Source organism: Rhinopithecus bieti, unplaced genomic scaffold (assembly GCF_001698545.2).
Source record: "Rhinopithecus bieti isolate Rb0 unplaced genomic scaffold, ASM169854v2 scaffold_38527, whole genome shotgun sequence".
NCBI lineage: Eukaryota > Metazoa > Chordata > Mammalia > Primates > Cercopithecidae > Rhinopithecus > Rhinopithecus bieti.
The window spans coordinates 268,250-285,874 of NW_016816004.1; the positions used below are offsets into that span (position 1 = coordinate 268,250).

The following is a 17,625-nucleotide window of genomic DNA, read 5'->3' on the forward strand; positions in this document are numbered from 1 at the left end:
GTTTCACTATATGTTGGCCAGGCTGGTCTCGAACTCCTGACCTCAAGTGATCCACCTGCCTTGGCCTCCCAAAGTGCTGGGATTACAGGTGTGAGGCACCGTGCCCAGCCCTCATTTTAACTGTTTTTATTAGCACCTGTTGCACAGTGTTTATTCTTCTGTCTTTAATCTCTGCCTAGGGTGAGAACAATTCCAGTCTTTATCCTTACCTTGTTAAACATTGCTTAAGTCACCATGGTATTTACTTCAACACCTAGGACACAATATCTGAATCCTTCTCAACATTGTAATGGATCCAAGTGGAATGAAACCTATTTCATGAAACCTATTTGCCAACTCAGATTATTTGTAGAGTTCTTGATTTTTATTTTTTTGCTTCAAAACCTAAATTTGAAGTGCCTTTTACAAATCTGAGTTTTTTGTTTGTTTTTACTAAATTTCAGAGCAACTTTATTACGAAAAGCATAAAAAAGGTATGGTTTCTATAGCCAGAAATAGGGTCTAATTCTAAGATGAGTTTTGCCAATGAATTAATACTATTTTGAATACCTTTCACTTTATATTCAAAAGCAGATGAGTAAAGCTTCCTGTCACAGATACTTTAAGATGTTAAAATGATTGTGCAGCAATAATAGCACAGTAATGGAAACTTAATTTTTTGAGGCTATTATTAGCACAAAGTCATGAGTTCTTCAGGATCTCTACCAGGACATTAGGAAGCTAATTTTTTAGGGAGGGCTTGGTGTATGGGAAGCTAATCCTTCACTAATTTTAAAAGAAGAATTAAAACAAGATTAGGAGAGTCTTTACCATGTGCCAGATACTTACCTAAGTATTTTATATTTACTACTTGTAATAGCTCTATTAGGAAGTAGTAGTAGTCTTATTTTACAGCCAAGGAAGCTGAAGTATAAAAAGATTAGGCAAATTCCCAGGGTGATACAACTCATCCGAGGAAGAGCTGGGACTCAAACTCAGGGGGTCTGATTGCCAAGCAAACAATCTTAACACCCAATGAAGCTACTACCTACAAAGAATAAATTACCAACGAATTATTAAGACCAAATCATGGAAGTCATAAATACCAGGCAGCGTGACAAGGTGAGAGCTGCACTTTGAGGATTTCATGCCAAGTACAGCATGTGGGCTGGTTTAAAGGGAAGAAAGATTAGAGATCATTGCTAGTCGCTAAGGTGAGAAGTAATGAGAACATGGGTTTAGGAAACAGGATTAAGATAACAGCTTGAGAACACCTGTATTTAGGAGGACAGAGGAAGAAGAGGAAATCTAGAAACACAGGCGGAGAAGTAGAGGAGGGAGGCCGTGTAGTGCCACCCAAGGGGAGATTCTGGAACTGAAAACCACAGAGATCAGAGAGGATTGGAACAAAAACAGACGAGTGGGTTTGGAGATAGTAATTTATTTCTTCATTTATTGACTTATTTACTCATCAAATAAGTAAATATTGTGCACCCATAATGGGACAGGAATTGTGCTGGAGGGAAACCCATGTAAAATGTTCTTCTTTATTACCAACTTTGCTACTATTAGCAAGATAGCCTTTGACAAGTGTTTTTTTTTTTTTTTTTTTTTTCTTTAAACTTTTCAAAATCCTGGTTGCCTCTTCTGTAGTATACATAAGTCATTACTGTGTCTAAATGCCTCCAACTCTTGCGGTCTTCCCAGCTCTAAGATCTGTAATTCTTGGGTTCAAGTTGTAAATTGCAATAATTGGAAATATTGTAAATATGTGGCCAGTGATTCAATTGGCACTCAGGTGAATCAGGAGATGCAAAATAAGGTGTGTGTCCTATAGGTGTAATGTGAATGGAGGAATCCTACATATTACCGGTAGTATCATACTGACACTAATAATGGATGGAAGGATAAGACTGAAAATAATACAGGAAAGACAGTGTCCAGGGAATTAAAAAAAAAAAAACAACCCACAAACATTCCCTAGAGTGGTGAGGGAAATTTTTCTCAAAGCCACTTATTTTCAAAGGAAATCTGACTACTTTCTTCAGAGAAACTTCTGTTGATTGAAAACTTTAAAAGGTCAAGCTCTAAAGACTCTTAAAAGATGTAGCATAAAACTTAGAATGAGCTGCCAGTTCCCCTCAAAAACTATTTTCTGTGAAGCCCTGATCTTCTCGGTTGGATACAATTCCTTTTTTCTCTGACCTTCTCTAGCAGTGCTTCTCAAACACACAGATCATATGGGGTTTGCCAAATCCACTTGACTCAGTGGATCAAAGGTTGCAGCTGAGACTCTGCAGTTCTACCAACTTCCCAGGTGATGCCAGTACTGCTGGTCCACGGACCACACTTTGAATAACAGAGGTGTAAAATAGTTTGCTTTAATTCTCTTAGCAGATAATGGAAATAATTTTGAAACAGTATAACAGCTCCTTCACTAGACTGTGAGCTCTATTCTCCATATCCTAAAGTCGGGTACTTAATTTAGAGATAGATTAAGGGATTCTTACCTTGGTCAGTGATTTGTATTATTCAATAGCAGTAGTAATTTGAATTGCTATAGGTAGGGCTTTTTTACAAACTGAGATAGGCACCAGAATGCAATATCAAGTTTTCATATAAAGTGTTTACTATATGGCCCATGAAAACATATATAAACGTGTTCACTACATGGCCCATGAAAACATATATCCACCCAAGAAGTTGTACTGGAATGTTTAATGCAGCTTTATTTACAATAACCAAAAATTGCAAAGAAACCAAATGTGTATTGCCTATTGAACTGATAAATAAATTGTGGTATGACCATACAATAGGATGCTATTTAGCAATGAAAAGGAATGAACTCCTGGTACAAGCAACAACTTGAGCATTTTTAAAAAAGAAGTATTATGTTAATTCAAAGAAGTCAGAAATAAGATATATGATTCAATTTATATGAAATTTTAGAAAAGCAAAACTATAGTGATAGCAGATCAGGCTGCCAGGGGCCAGGAAGTGGGAAGAAGGAAGTGACCACAAAGAGGAACAAAGGAACTTTTGGGGTTGATGACAGTGTTTAGAATCATGACTTCAGTGGTTGTTACCTGATACACTTAAAAGTGGTGAATTTTAGTGTGTAAAAATTTTATCCCCAGCTACTTAGGAGGTTGAGGCAGGAGGATTACTTGAGCCCAGAAGTTAAGAGACCAGGCTGGACAGTAGAGTGAGACCCTGTCTCAAAAAAAGGAAAAAAAAAAAAATGAATAAAGCCAATTTAAAAAATTAGACACAGGTTGGACATGGTGGCTCATGTCTGTAATCCTAGCACTTTGGGAGGCTGAGGTGGGTGGATCACTTGAGGTTAGGAGTTCAAGACCAGCCTTGCCAACATGGCAAAACCCCATCTCTATAAAAAAATACAAAGAATTAGCTGGGCATGGTGGCACATGCCTGTAATCCCGGCTACTTGGGAGACTGAGGCAGGAGAATTGCTTGAATCTGGGTGGTGGAGGTTGAAGTGAGCCAAGAGCTCATCACTGCACTTCAGCTTGGGCAACAGAGCAAGACTCCATCTCAAAAAAAAAAAAAAGTAGCCACAGTCATCAACCTGTTAACAACATCTAATGCTTCTTGGAAGCTGGTATCTTATTAGCAGGATGTTAATATGAGAATACAGGGACAATTTTTACTTTAAGAGAATAAATGGGCATGGAAAGAAAATTTGAGTAAACAGTAGCAACAAAAGAAGTTCCCTAAAATGTTACTTGTGTATTTGCAATGAACCTAAGTCTGAAGAGAGAGATCTTGAAAACAGGAACTCTGGTTCATTTATTTTTAGCATCCCATATAGTTGCTATTAGCTGAATAATTTTAGTGTGTCCTGCTGTGCTATTAAAGAAGAAAATTCTGCTGAGAAGTCATTTCTCTCCTTTTTATATTCTTTGCAGTGAGCACACCCCACTTTCAGGAGAGGATCTGGTCATCTGCTTTGGCAGAGGGCCTCTCTTTAAGTGAAAAGATCTGTCTACATATGCTAAGGGTGATATCTGGTGAAAGCACTGGCTTTGTTGAAAAGCTCAAAGAGAAGGGTTTGTGTGCATATGCGTGTAGGAACCAGCTTTGTATCATTGTATTAGCAGAAGAGCTGGGGGAGGAGAGGGAAAGAAAGTTAATTATACATGTTCCCTTTCTGCAGTGCAGAAAGGAAACAGTTATGTACTTAGAAATCAGTCAAAATGTATACAGTTGATCTAATTTGTTGGAACTACACAACTCAATATTTTTGGAGGGGGGCATAAATCAGATTTTCTATTAATTTACTCAGCAATGTCAGCGTCTTTTCTTAATTTGTATTAAATGACATTAGTTTATAACTTCAGATTAAATTTAGCCTTTTCATTGTAATATTGTATGTTTAAAAAATCTGTATGTGCTGTTTGTTATTTCTTTTTTTTGAGACGGAGTCTTGCTCTGTTGCCCAGGCTGGAGTGCAGTGGCGCGATCTCGGCTCACTGCAAGCTCCGCCTCCCGGGTTCCCGCCATTCTCCTGCCTCAGCCTCCGGAGTAGCTGGGACTACAGGTGCCCGCAACTGCACCCGGCTAATTTTGTTTTGTATTTTTTTGTAGAGACGGGGTTTCACTGTGTTAGCCAGGATGGCCTCGATTCCTGACCTCGTGTTCACCCACCTCGGCCTCCCAAAGTGCTGGGATTACAGGCGTGAGCCATCGCGCCCGGCCTATTTCTTTAATTATGGCCTGTTGAGAATTTCTTCATCCTTCCAGCAGAAAATCCCATCAACCAGACTACTGATACCTTAAGATTTCTCTCTTTAATTATGAGATTAATAGCTTTTCATATTATAATGTTTCTAAAGAAGTGTGTTTGATAAATGCATAATTTAATGTGTGTCATCCCCTTGTTTTATTTTAAAAGATACTATTAAATGATTATTTAACAGTTCATACTCTTAAAAATATGGTTATTATAGTTTTCTATAAGCCACAATTTAAAAATGTGGGCTTTGAAATCAGATTTCAGTTTGAATTCTGGCCAGTGCTCTGGGTATTAAACATATGTAGCATGGGGATGAAAATATCCGTGATTTCATCCTTATGTGGAAAAGGGCTTAGTACTGTGCTGGCCATTTAGTAAGTGGTTAATAAGCTGTGCTATCATTTACCTGATCATTGCTGCCAGAGGTTGGAGATCCTTGGGATATGAATGAAGCTGCCCTCACACATTTGGACTATCTGATTAGTAATAAGGACCAAACCTAAAAGAGAGGTAGTAAATGAGTTGAGGTGGACTGGGGCCTTTCCATTTGTCACTGTGGAGTCCTGTATGTCTCCATTAAGGCTTAGGTTATATGGAGATGACTGGGTCTCTGAGGCTTAGGCTTAGGGGACCTATGAGGCTGGACCAAAAAAAATCTAGACATTAATGCAGGGCTAGAGCTGGAGGTTCTGTTGTAGGTTTGCTCATGTGGGCGTGTAACTGCAGATTATAATCACAACCCTGAGTAATAAGTGCAAAGAGGAAGGAAGGCAGGATGTGAAATCTGTTGACCATGTTCCACACAGTCTGGAGTGTACGTCAGTGTGAGCTAAGGACCAGCAGAGACCAGGATGGATGAAGGCCTGTCCAGGGGCTGAATGGACCCAGGTGTCAGCAGGGCCACCTAGTGAAGGTATGGAGGTGAGCTATGAACAAGGTTACCTGCTTAAGGGGAAGGTTGTGGCTGAAATCTAGATGCTGCTGAGATATTAGACATTAGGTGCCTACAGGCTGCGTGGAGGTAGAAGGGGGATCTGCTTCTCTTATTTGCACAAAGATGTGAGTTACTGAATATTATTATTGAACAACAGCATATTGGGTGTGAGAAGAGACCTAGTAGTAGAAAGAGTAGGGTGTCTGCCACTGAGGAAGCAGGAAACAGAAGGGTGCCTCACCCCAGAGCGGATGGGGACATGGTTTAGGATTCTAGTGACTAAAAAAAAAAAAAAAAAAAAAAAAATTGGAAGTTTGGCTGCAGAACTGCTAGGGTGACTAGGAAAGAGAATGCAGACATTGGAAAAGTATGATACACTTTAAGCACCCAGCAGCAGGAACCCAGGTCCAGTGGATGAGATGACCAGGATCACTACTGGATCCACAGGAACCTGACTCAACTGTTGAGCTGCTAGTCAAGGACTCCTCAGACTCTCTTTCCATGGGCCAGAATCAGTCCCAGTGCCTGGGGTGGCTGGGCTTGCAGATGGGCATTAGGAAGCACCTGCTTCTATACTGAGACGGAACTGAGGATGGAGGAGAGGCAGGTGAGGTTTGTGTGTGCTCAGCATTCACAATGAGAGAATGCAAAGGGTCTTTCTTCCTTGGTGTTGCCTATTGACTGAGATACCCACAGGGTTTTTCTATTAGGTTGGTTTTAAATGACAAAAACCGCAATTACTTTTGTACTAACCTAATACTTGATAAGTAGAACAATGTTTCTAGAGTTATTGCCGAACATGCTTTGTTCTAGCTGGTTGGAAAAGCAAGCTCCCTTTGGTTTGAGAAAGGATTAGGAGAGTCTGAAAAAAACCTGACATTTCTTCAAATGTTTCTCCATAGAGTTTGTTTTGTTTCTATAAACAATGCTAGCATGGTTGGGAGGAGCAGAACTGGGAACAGGGTTGGGAGTAACAGGCTTTTATTTCAGCTGAGTTTGAATCAAAAGTACTATAAGCTTTATCTCAATTTCATCAATTACTAGAATTGATATTGCTTAAGGAGCTTGCAGGATTGACACGTTGGAGAAATGTTGAGTAATGTTTAGTCTGGTAGCAAAAGGAGGGCCTATGCTCATTTGTGAAAGCTGATATCTAGGGGGAGGTAGTATAACGCCTGGGCTGTGGCCTGATAGAGACAGATTTGAGTCCTCATTCTCCTACTTGTCAGCTCAACAAAGTCTTTGCTTCTCTCAGTTTTAGTTTCCTCCTCTGTAAAATGGGAATTGTAAGTCTGCTACTTCTTTTGCAAGGTGGTTGTCAGGATGTCATGAGGTAATATACCAAAAGCAATTATCACATGCCTTGGCACAGGCTTAGCACTCATACATCTTAATGCTTCTAATCAGTTGTTATTCATTGAGCATCTACCATGTGCTAGGCATTTAGGGTAAAAAAAAAAATAATACAAAGCATGTAGTTATGGGATCTGTATCTTACAGTCTCTGTATTTCAGAAATCTTCCATGGTTCTATTGTGTGTCTTAGAGCAGTGATTCTCAAAGTTTAGTGTGCATAAGAATCAAATTGGTGGATGCTGTTTAAATGCACGTTCCTGAGCCCCAGAGATTCAGATTAAGTAGAGGCTCGGGAGTGTGCATGTTAACAAGTCCCGTCCTGGAGCAGACTCTTGAGCCTGCCCTAGAGTCACTTCCTTTCACCAATATCTGAATTTACCCTTCCAGACTTCAAGATACCAATGGAACACCATCAGGAATTTTCAGATTAGAATTATCTCTTTTAGATTTGCCTTGTGCTTTTTATCTTGAGAGACAGGATGACACCAGGAATGGAACTCTGAGAAAGAAATGATTGAACCGTAAATCTTTTTCTGTCTTCCTTAAACTGTGTGACCTCAGACAACTCAACCTTATAAACCTCCAGTTTTCCTCATTCATCAAGAAGACAGTATCTGCACACCCATCTGACAAGCTTGTTTTAGCCTTACATGGAGGGATGGACATATAAAAGATTTTTTTATGAACTTTAATGCTCCACACAAAATATGCTCTTACTATTAAAGCAAAGTGAAACTTGTCAAGATTGAGTTTAATTTGGCGTATGTAGGTTACTTGTACCTTGGGTTACATATCTTAGTTGGAGAATGTGTGAACATTTGTCTTCTACTGGTGAGTCCTTCTCTCCCTTACCATTCTCTACCCACATTTTTGTAAAGAATGTTTTAGGGACCCTGATTTTAGGAGCATCTGCAGCCAGCCACAAAGCTGGCATTGGTCCTGTTTAATGTCAAGATCTTGAAAACCGTTTTGGTAATCAAAGCTATATTAAAAGGCATATGTCTTTTTAAAAGCAGATAACCTCTTACATTCTGTTTTTTCTTTGAAAGCTTTTGCTCAAAGCAAAATGGCCTTTCCATTTATAGAATATAATTAGAGAATTGGTTTATTTGTGGAAGCTTTTTCCTGTGAGCAAGCAGGGGAACCATGTTGATCACAAGGATATCCTGGCTGGCCCGTCTCAAAGCTTTGCAACTTGAATACCGAAGCTGTGAATTGTACATGAAATATGAGAGTGCCTAAACTTCCTAAATGTTTTTCAGGTCGTGTATGCGGTAGCTATTCAAGAGTGGGTTCATTTTATTGTTTGAAAGAAGAGCATTCTCTCACACTTCTTTGTTTTTAGTTAGACCATGTAATAGTGAATGAAAAACAGCAAAACAACACAAGTCTCGCTCACCTATACCTCCATGTTCTGTAGAATAATACATAAATTGCCCAAAGAGTATGTTTTGGAGAATACATGGGAACTTTGACTCATAAATACTGACTTCTTTCCCTAGACCTTCATATACTGTCTTAGATGTAAATATATTAAAAAAAATTGCTGATACTGGTAAGTTTTATCCTTGTTGGATCTTTGCATAAATGTTATTTTTTTTTTTTTTTTTTTGAGACAGAGTCTCACTCCATTGCCCAGGCTGGAGTGCAGTGGCGTGTTCTCGGCTCACTGCAACCTCCGCCTCTTGGGTTCAAGCAATTCTCAGCCTCAGCCTCCTGAATAGCTGGGATTGCAGGCGCCCGCCACCACGCCCAGCTAATTTTTTTTGTATTTTTAGTAGAGACGGAGTTTCACTGTCTTGGCTGGGTTGGTACTGAGCTCCTGACCTTGTGATCCACCCACCTCGGCCTCCCAAAGTGCTGGAATTACAGGCATGAGCCACCGCGCCTGGCCAAATGAGGTTATTCTTAGTGGAGCCTTAAATGTTTAATTTGAGCATTTAAGAAGATGTTCATCACTATTTTGGCCCATGGTAAACTGCCTTCCAGGACAGTCTAATAACCCAAAGAGGTAGATGGTGTGTTCTCACTTGTAAACATGTGAGGACCCTCAGGTGAGAAGAGGTAGACTGATTGACCTTAGGCTCCCCACACCATACGTAGAGTTAGCTGTGAATCTTCTGGTTTCCAACCAGTGTTGACTCTTCACAGGGATTATGTATGCCTAATTAGAAGTATGTGTAAACTAAAGTTTGCTCATTAACTGGCTTATTTATTTGCTTTCTCCTGACATAGTTTTCATTTCTAACTAATTTGGAATAGTGGCATGTGGGGGTGGTGACTGCACTAATAGCCGCCAGAAGCAACAGCTGACAGCAAGGGAGGAGTGAAAAACAACTCAACCAGATAATCATGCCAGTTTAGGACTGCTTAGCAAATAGCCCCACACACCCATTAGCTGCAGAGGGTTTCAACTGTAAGAAAGCCCAGAACAATTATATTTGTTGAGCTGACCCCATATTATCAAGGAAAGTTTAAATTATGTTTAGTATTATATTCTACTTATGAAGGCAAGGGAGTGGTTTAAGATTTCCATTTGAACATATTTACCGCTGAAAAGAAGGCAATGCCACATTATTTGGAAATTTATTCAACCAGACTCCCAGGTTCTATACTGCATTGCCATGATTAAGGTTAATAGGCATGGATAGGAGTGAAAGGAGTGGCACATGCAATTGTTTAAATGAACTAGAAACTTGAGACAGAAGCAGTATACCTGTTTAAAGTCATATGCATTGAAATAGGTCTGTTATGGAGCCATGTATTAAATTTCTCTTTTACATTTAATTACATAAGACAGTGGAAACTTCTCCTTTTTTCCTTTGAAGCAAAAGAGAAAACTAAACAAACATGTTTTACAGGTTTTTAATATATATTCTATAAAGGCCTTTTTTGCATTTACATTTTAGAGAGGATTGTGTCAAGGTTTTTGTCTGTCTGGAAATGTGTAATGAACGATATTGTCAATTTAATACAAAACAAGCAAGTAGCTGAATATACCTGAACTATGATGTTGAAAAAATCAAATAGGTGGACCTGAAAGTATGTAAAAATTGAGGATGAGGGAAATGTTTTTTCAGTGCCTTTTCCCTCAGTTTTAAAATTAGAAAATGACCTGTAAAATTTTAACATCATTTCAAGCACTAAAGAAATGAAATGTTTATTCACAGCTTAAGGCATCTATTCACTTTCTACTGAGATACAGGTTTTAATGTTTGTGAAAAAAGTTTTGGATATGGAACAGATGTGTAAAATTTTTTTCTGGAGGAATTCTTTCTTACCTAACATGAGAAAGTAGTAGGGAGGCCCCTACCTTTGAGACCATGGAACTGTTTATTGGCCTAAACATACATTATGTTGTGCTTATTGATAAGAGGAGAGACAGAAAAAACATCATTTTGCACATTGAGTATTTCCAAAATTACAGGCCCACATCATTTCTATAGTTCCTTTTCTATATTTTTTTCCAATAATGCTTATATTTGAGCCATTGTGAAAATCCATTTGTATAACAACCTGACCTTTGCTTTGGACTTCATTCCTTGTGTTTCAGGTGAGCCAGCCATGAGAGGGTATCTTGTGGCCATATTCCTGAGTGCTGTCTTCCTCTATTATGTACTGCATTGTATATTATGGGGAACGAATGTCTATTGGTAAGTTTCATTTTGTTATTTAAAAATAACTCTCAACCTAGTCTTTCACACAAATCCACAAATTATAGTAGAGGGTCCTATTAAAAAAAAACTTGTACCATTGTAACATTTTGAATATTTTCTTGCTTTTCTTTGTAAATTGGGGTTTTACCATTCCAATGTCCTATAGATTGTATCTCGAACAATTTAAAAGTTGACAAGCAACACCTACTTTCTAGTGACTTCCCACTGAAGGCATGGTGTTAACCATCTTTGGGTTATAACATTCTTTATGCCATAGATCATCTCCTTGAGTTAATGGAGCTATCACTGGGCTCAGTGGTACTTAACTTTTAGAACCTAAAATGCTTGCATAAGTGATTATTGATAAAATAGATATTACATATGGTTTCCTTTGTTTAAAAATATTTGGTGAATGATGATATCTGTATCTTTTGAAATAGCTTTGACTTGAAATACCACATATAAAATTTTGAAGAGGCACAGATAGTTCTACTGAAGAGAAAGCCTCTGTAATAGGGATTTTAACCTTCTCATTGTCAGTCCTTTGGCTAGGAAAAATGTTTTGATGACCTTTAAATCCCAAATGGGTGGCAGTAATTATGCTAAAATAAATCACATAACTTCCTGTCTTAGACAAAGAATCAGTACTTTTTGCCAGTGTGTCAGGTAGATCTTAGATCATGTTTCTAACTTGTGCTTACTTGATGAAAAAAAGCTGATGCTTCTGCGTTTGATTTCATTACTGGTTGATTGAAAAATAATTGTAATGCTTTTCACGGAAGGACGTTAGGCAAATGGCCACTGGAAAAAACCCAATGCCAGGTGGGTAGTTTTGGCCCTAAAGTTTTAGGCTTTGGACCCAAATATCAGGCTAGAGAATTGTGAAGTCTGATTATGTACTAAATGAGGACTACATCAAGGGGATCTATCCCTACATCTTTGCCATATTCTCCATCCAGTGGAAGACAAAATAGAAGAGAAAGCAAAAGCTTACTAGATTGCTACTTTCCTACAAATCCTATTGTTGCTCACGGGGAAAATGATAAAGAAGGTGATGAAAAGGATCTCAATCAGCAGTCTTTTGTCATCAGGGTTGAAGTGACCATGTCACTCCTCAGCTAACACATTACTGTAGTCACAGCAAGTACCTTGGGATATTAGCTCAGTTGTTTGTGCAATGAACTTGCTTCCTTAAAAATGATTTAAGACAGAGAATTGTGTTTTCTTTTAAAAGTCACCCAAAGGCCGGGCACGGTTGGCTCAAATGCCTGTAAAACCCAGCAACTTTGGAAGGGCCCAGGCTGGGCGGATTAACACAGGTCAGGAAAGTTCAAGACCAGCCTGGGCCAAGAATAGTGAAACCCCGTCTCTTACTAAAAATACTAAAAATTAGCCAAGCGTGGTGGTGCATGCCTGTAGTCCCAGCTACTCAGGAGGCTGAGGCAGGAGAATTGCTTGAACCCAGGAGGCAGAGGTTGCAGTGAGCCGAAATTGCCCCCCTGCCCTTCCCCCTGGGCAAGAGAGTGAGAGTCTGTCTCAAAAAAAAAAAAAAAAAAGTCACCCAAAGGTTGTCTTCATGATATCCTAAAATTGTTTTCTGTGTTTTAATGACTTTAGAAATCAAATAATATCTTCATGTTATCCTCCAAATATAATTGAGATTTTTTGGTCTAGTATGCTGGTCCACCATATTTATGTATCTTCCTTATGTTTAAATCAAGGAGCCCTTGCCATTGTGGTATTCACAAAAGATGTTTTCCTGCGTAAGGAGTTTGCTAGCCTCATAGTTCAGAAACCTAGCAGTTCTAACTATGGGAATTTTTGTACCCACAAAAATGGAAGATTGTGTCTGTCCATGAAGGGTTTAGGATATTTCCTTCATTTTGAATTCTGCTGATTATAGAAGAAAATTGACTAGTTTTTAAATACTAATTCTTCACATAATTGATGATCATTAATAAGTTTTTGTATTAAGCTGTTTTTCTCTTTCCCGGCTAAGTCTGGATCCTGCCATCCACCACCCCTTTCATTTATTTTCCTTGTTGTGCTCTGTCATGTTTCACAATACCCTTTTAAACTGTGGAGACAATACTCCATTCAGGAGCACACAAGGGCCTAACCTATGCCAAGAATAGAGGACAGTTAGAAATGACTCTCGATAGTGTGATTTGTAGAGTCCCCCCGATCCCAAGGCAAGGGTCTGTGGAACCTGCTCAGGTCAGGTGTTTCTGTGGTATTTGCTGCCGGTGTGCGTCAGCAGATGTGGCAGGAGGAGTAAATAGCCACGTGCCGTTGGGGTGAGTTTGGGTTTCTCCAGCTTTCAGGGACTTCTAAAAAGTGAGCCTGGTTGCGCCTTCTACAATGCAGTAATCCTGGCCCTTCCCTGAAGGTCCTTTGAATCAGTGCTCTTGGAATCACTTACGGGTTGCTAATCACCTCAGCCTTTCCACCCTCCCTTGCCTTACATCCATGAATCTCAGGTGTTTGTAGGGCTTGGAGAAGGTACTGGCACACCTCAAGGGGTGCAGGGAGTATTTTTGTTTGCTGCCAGAGAACCTCTCCGTGGTGGCATGAAGGAGTTCCCAGGTTATTTGCTTCCCTTTGGGCAGGGTGCCTGGTTCTGGTTTCTGACTGATGTTATTTTTGTCTCATAGGGTGGCACCTGTGGAAATGAAACGGAGAAATAAGATCCAGCCTTGTTTATCAAAGCCAGCTTTTGCCTCTCTGCTGAGGTAAAATATACCAGAAAACCTGCGGCATACAAAATATTCCAAATGTGCTTGTAATCATTTTCCACACTTGTTTCTTTTTTAATGCAAATCTTAGCAGTATAAAGTGGACACCCCATATTTAAGGAAGAGCTTGAATATCCTGTCTCTTTTTGTGCTTTTAGTCAGAACTCTGCATATATTTTAAGAAAAGGCATTGAAGAACTCAATCAAACCGGTATTCTTTTCATGCAGGTGAGGCTAGAGAGGTCTGTTTGTGTTTGACTATAAAAAAGCGAATTGTTCTTTAGGGTTTCATTTTTCCCCCTGGTTGCTCCCATTTATTTTCCACCCTTATTATTTTGTGGCTTCTCCTTCCTTGCCTCTAGGTTAAACTTTTTGAGTAGCAATTTTCCCTTTTATTAACTTTTAATGAACTACATAGAGTGCAAATAATGATTACATAAAATGTAAATGATTGTTGATTGTGGCTCTTGGGCTTTGTAAAGAATTTACTTTTCTATTCACATATGTTCTTTTCCTCTGTCACCTTAACTTTGACAGATTGCTGGTCAAAATGCTCTAGATAACAAGAAATAAAAGTCTGTTCTAGGCATGTTTAATTGGGTAAAACAGGCACAATCTGTTCAGCATTTTTTCTATGAAGCATTAAGAATTCATTTTTTCCCTATTGTCTTTTATTACTGATTTTTAACTCTTTGGGGCTACAGATCCCTTTACAATCAATCAACTCTCTGGAAAACTGCAAATACATAAGACTTTTTGTATATGATTCCAAGTGTGCTATGGCTGCTTGTAGTCTTTCCAGGGGTGTGCGTCCAGTGAGGACCACTACAAAACTGGAATAGTGTTTTAAAACTTTTTTGAACGTGACTCATAGGAAGAAATACATTTTACTTGGGATACAGTGCAAACATATATTTATAATAAGAAAAAAAAAAGAATTTTTACCTTTACTGCTCCAGATGTACTGTGTTCTGTCCCATTCACTTTTTAAAAAGATGCTGATCATGACTCACAAAATTGATTTTATGAGCCACATATGGGTTGCAGACCACAGGTTAAAATGCTACTCTAGGATTAAGGTACTCCATAACTTTAGTGAAAAAAGACAATCTTTTCCTTTCTGAGAAAACCCAAAAGTGTTAAGGTATTTATGCAAGAGTATCCAGCAGGTATATAAGCCTACAGTGTAAGTGACAAGTAGATTTGTGTTTGTCATGTGGACAGTTCTTTGAGGGCAGTCCCCTAGAGTGTACTTGAGGCCACTTTCTCAGAAACAGAAAAGCCAGCAGCAATTTGGAGAAGCTCTTCTGGGAAACCTGGAACTTTTATCTTCAGTGTTATAAAAAGAATATCTTTCCTTATAATTAGGCTTGGGTGTGGATTTCAGCTTTTTCATTTATGGATTAGTGACCCCAGACTTGTCACAGCTGACACAACTTCACATATATGGTACTTTTAAATTTAGAAATAGCTTAGCATCAGTACTTTTATAATATTACTTTGTTTTTACCTATGTATGGCTATTATTTTATCACTTGCTGTTGGTTTGTTTTTAAGTTTTATTTTTACTTCCTGAGTTGTAACATAATTTTCATCTTAGTAGCTGCAAAGTGTTTTCATTTCAGTTGTGTAGTTCCATTGAATACCCACTCTAGGCAATATTTCAGCACAGTTTAATGTTATTTTTAAAAATTAAAATTATACATTTTTCATATAGCCAGTATAACGATATGAATTATATGCTATAGTTATTTTTAGTTTTGATTTTAAAAGCTTGCAAATATAGTAGGTATTTGGCAAAATCATTCTTTATCCTTTCCTTCCAGGTTTCATCAGTTTCACCCTTTTCTGTGTGCAGCTGATTTTAGAAAGATTGCTTCCTTGTATGGTAGCGATAAGTTTGATTTGCCCTATGGGATGAGAACATCAGGTCAGTAGTAGTATTCTTACCTAGTTCTGTTAAGTTTGACTGGTGTTTGATGAGAATGGCATGTTAATATAATTTTATTCTTTCTGCTTCCTAATGATTTCCAACGGATATGATTCTGGGATGAAATGAAATGAATTACATTTTAAAATATAAATTCCCGCTCCTTTTGAGGCAGTATAGAACCAAAGAATAACGGGGGTGGATTTGTTGTCATTGTTGAGAAACTACTTTTTATATTTGCTCTGCCAGCATGTATCCATGTAAGTTCTGGTGCCTTAACTTTATTCTGATTTAGAATTAGCAGGAAAACCTGAGGGTTAGCTTCCTTCCTAGCTTCCCATGGCTTCTTTTTACCTGTGAGTTTTATTTCATCGGCATTTCTTATCTCCTTAAGCAGTCTTTTAATTTAACCAGTGGATATTTTATTTTTGTTAAGAGATAATGATTCCATCTTCTAATGATAAAACACTTCCCCTTCTGCTTGTTGATAAGTGATTGGCCCTATATAGCATTAGGTTCTAGATTTTTGAGGGATCATAAAAGCCCAAGGTGACAAGCCTACAACATTGTGAGTCAGATTTTGCTTATTCAACTGATCCTGTGAGGGCGGGGGTTGTCTTTTTTGTTTTATTTTGTGTTTTAAAACTATTTTGCAGAGAATTTGAAAATTTAATTGGGTTAAACTTACTATTTCTATTCTAACCTCAATTTCAGAATCGTGCGATTTTAAAATTATATGATTGTTTTTCAGATTAAATGTGTTGTTTTTTGGGGAGGTTTTGGAAAGTGTCTTGAGAACATTTACCATTTTGAATGGGAGTAGTGCTGGCTAATTGCAGTTGTATCATTAATTTTTTACAGAATAAATCAATGAGGCCATGCTAGTTGGAAATGGGTTTGCGGGGGAGGGAGTAAGGTGGTTTACTAAGTACTAAAAAGACATGATTATCCTTTTATTCATAACACTCCATTTGTTTTCTAGCGGAATATTTTCGACTTGCTCTTTCAAAACTGCAGAGTTGTGATCTCTTTGATGAGTTTGACAAGTGAGTTTATTTCCTTGCTTCTAGTCTGGCTTTTAGCTTCAGCTAAACTGGTTCAAAATATACACCCCAAGAAATGTAAGATATATTTACTCAGGAAAATTTCATAGCTTTTGTGTATAACCAAAATTTCTAGTAGTAATTTGACACTTAAAAACCTACAAAATTAATGTAGATGCTGCACAACTGGTTGGCTCAAAAGTTTGCAGAGTCTTGATGATGATCCACCCTGGTCCTAAATCAGGATATTTTCAACCTACATTCATTTTTTTCTAAGTTGTTCCTACTTAAGAATTAGTTCACCCCCTGCTAATCAGCTCATGGCCTCCCTTTACAGGCTGTTTCCCATACTTTGCCATGTATCCTCCAAACTACTGATGAGATTCTTTCTGTTCCACTTGTTAAGGAGATTATTAGATTTTGGGAGCAGCTCTCTGCTTTTTAAATCAGAATTGTATTTGAAGGACAAATATACTTGCTTTGATGTTTTCTGACTACAAAAGTAATTTAGCTTTTAGACAATTTTGTCATTAAATTAACCCCATATAAATTGAACTGCCAAAAATAGACTTCTTCACTGTTGGGCTTATTTTACAGAGGTAGGTTTGTTTCACAAAGTTTCAAGCCACACTTTAGAATTTGGCCAGGGTGCCGGTGTGATAATATGGGTAATCTACAGATGTCAGGCCTCCATTAAAAAGGAAATTACCCTCTTGCCCAAGAGAATAGGCAGAGAGTGGGGTGCAGAGAGTGGGGGTAGTAGATGGAGGTCTGAAAGTGGAGATAGAGTTTACTGTAAGAGCAGCGTTAGATTTTGTCCAGGTTTATCTCATTTTTCTCTGTTGGAGACCAAGATGCTTGAAGTGTGTATTTGTGTAATATGTTTTGGTTCATTTCAGTTTTTTATAATTTCAAACTATGCCATCAACCTAATCAATTTTAATTTTGATTGCATATCAACAGCAACCATAAATTTTTTCAACCCCCAAATTTATAGAGCTCTGATTTGTAGAATATTGTTTTTTGCAGACCTTTCACATATGTGCTTTATGTTGATTCTCTCTAATTCTGTAAGTTTCTGGAGAAACTGAGGCTAGGCACACAGTTTGTTACACTTGGTAAATGCCAGACCCAGGATGTGAACCTAGATAGGTTCTAACTCCAGTGCCTGGATGTCTGAGTTAAGAGTAATAAAGGTGGCCGGATGTTGTGGCTGATGCCTGAAATCCCCCAGCAC

General features: G+C 38.3%; 1 protein-coding gene across 22 annotated transcripts in view; it reads left to right on the forward strand.

Moving 5' to 3' along the window:
• ST3GAL6 (ST3 beta-galactoside alpha-2,3-sialyltransferase 6) overlaps nucleotides 1–17,625 on the forward strand; it is a 73,085-nt gene that overhangs the window by 20,120 nt on the left and 35,340 nt on the right. For 14 of the 22 annotated variants that reach the window (XM_017854276.1, XM_017854275.1, XM_017854285.1 and 11 more), the window contains 4 exons: nucleotides 10,578–10,677; nucleotides 13,335–13,412; nucleotides 15,242–15,345; nucleotides 16,328–16,391. In XM_017854276.1, coding sequence (XP_017709765.1) covers nucleotides 10,589–10,677; nucleotides 13,335–13,412; nucleotides 15,242–15,345; nucleotides 16,328–16,391 — 335 coding nt within the window. In that variant the 5' untranslated portion in view covers nucleotides 10,578–10,588. Of the gene's footprint in view, nucleotides 1–5,541; nucleotides 5,657–10,577; nucleotides 10,678–13,334; nucleotides 13,413–15,241; nucleotides 15,346–16,327; nucleotides 16,392–17,625 lie in introns of those variants that run through there. The other 8 variants (XM_017854289.1, XM_017854287.1, XM_017854290.1 and 5 more) reach the window with 4 other exon arrangements.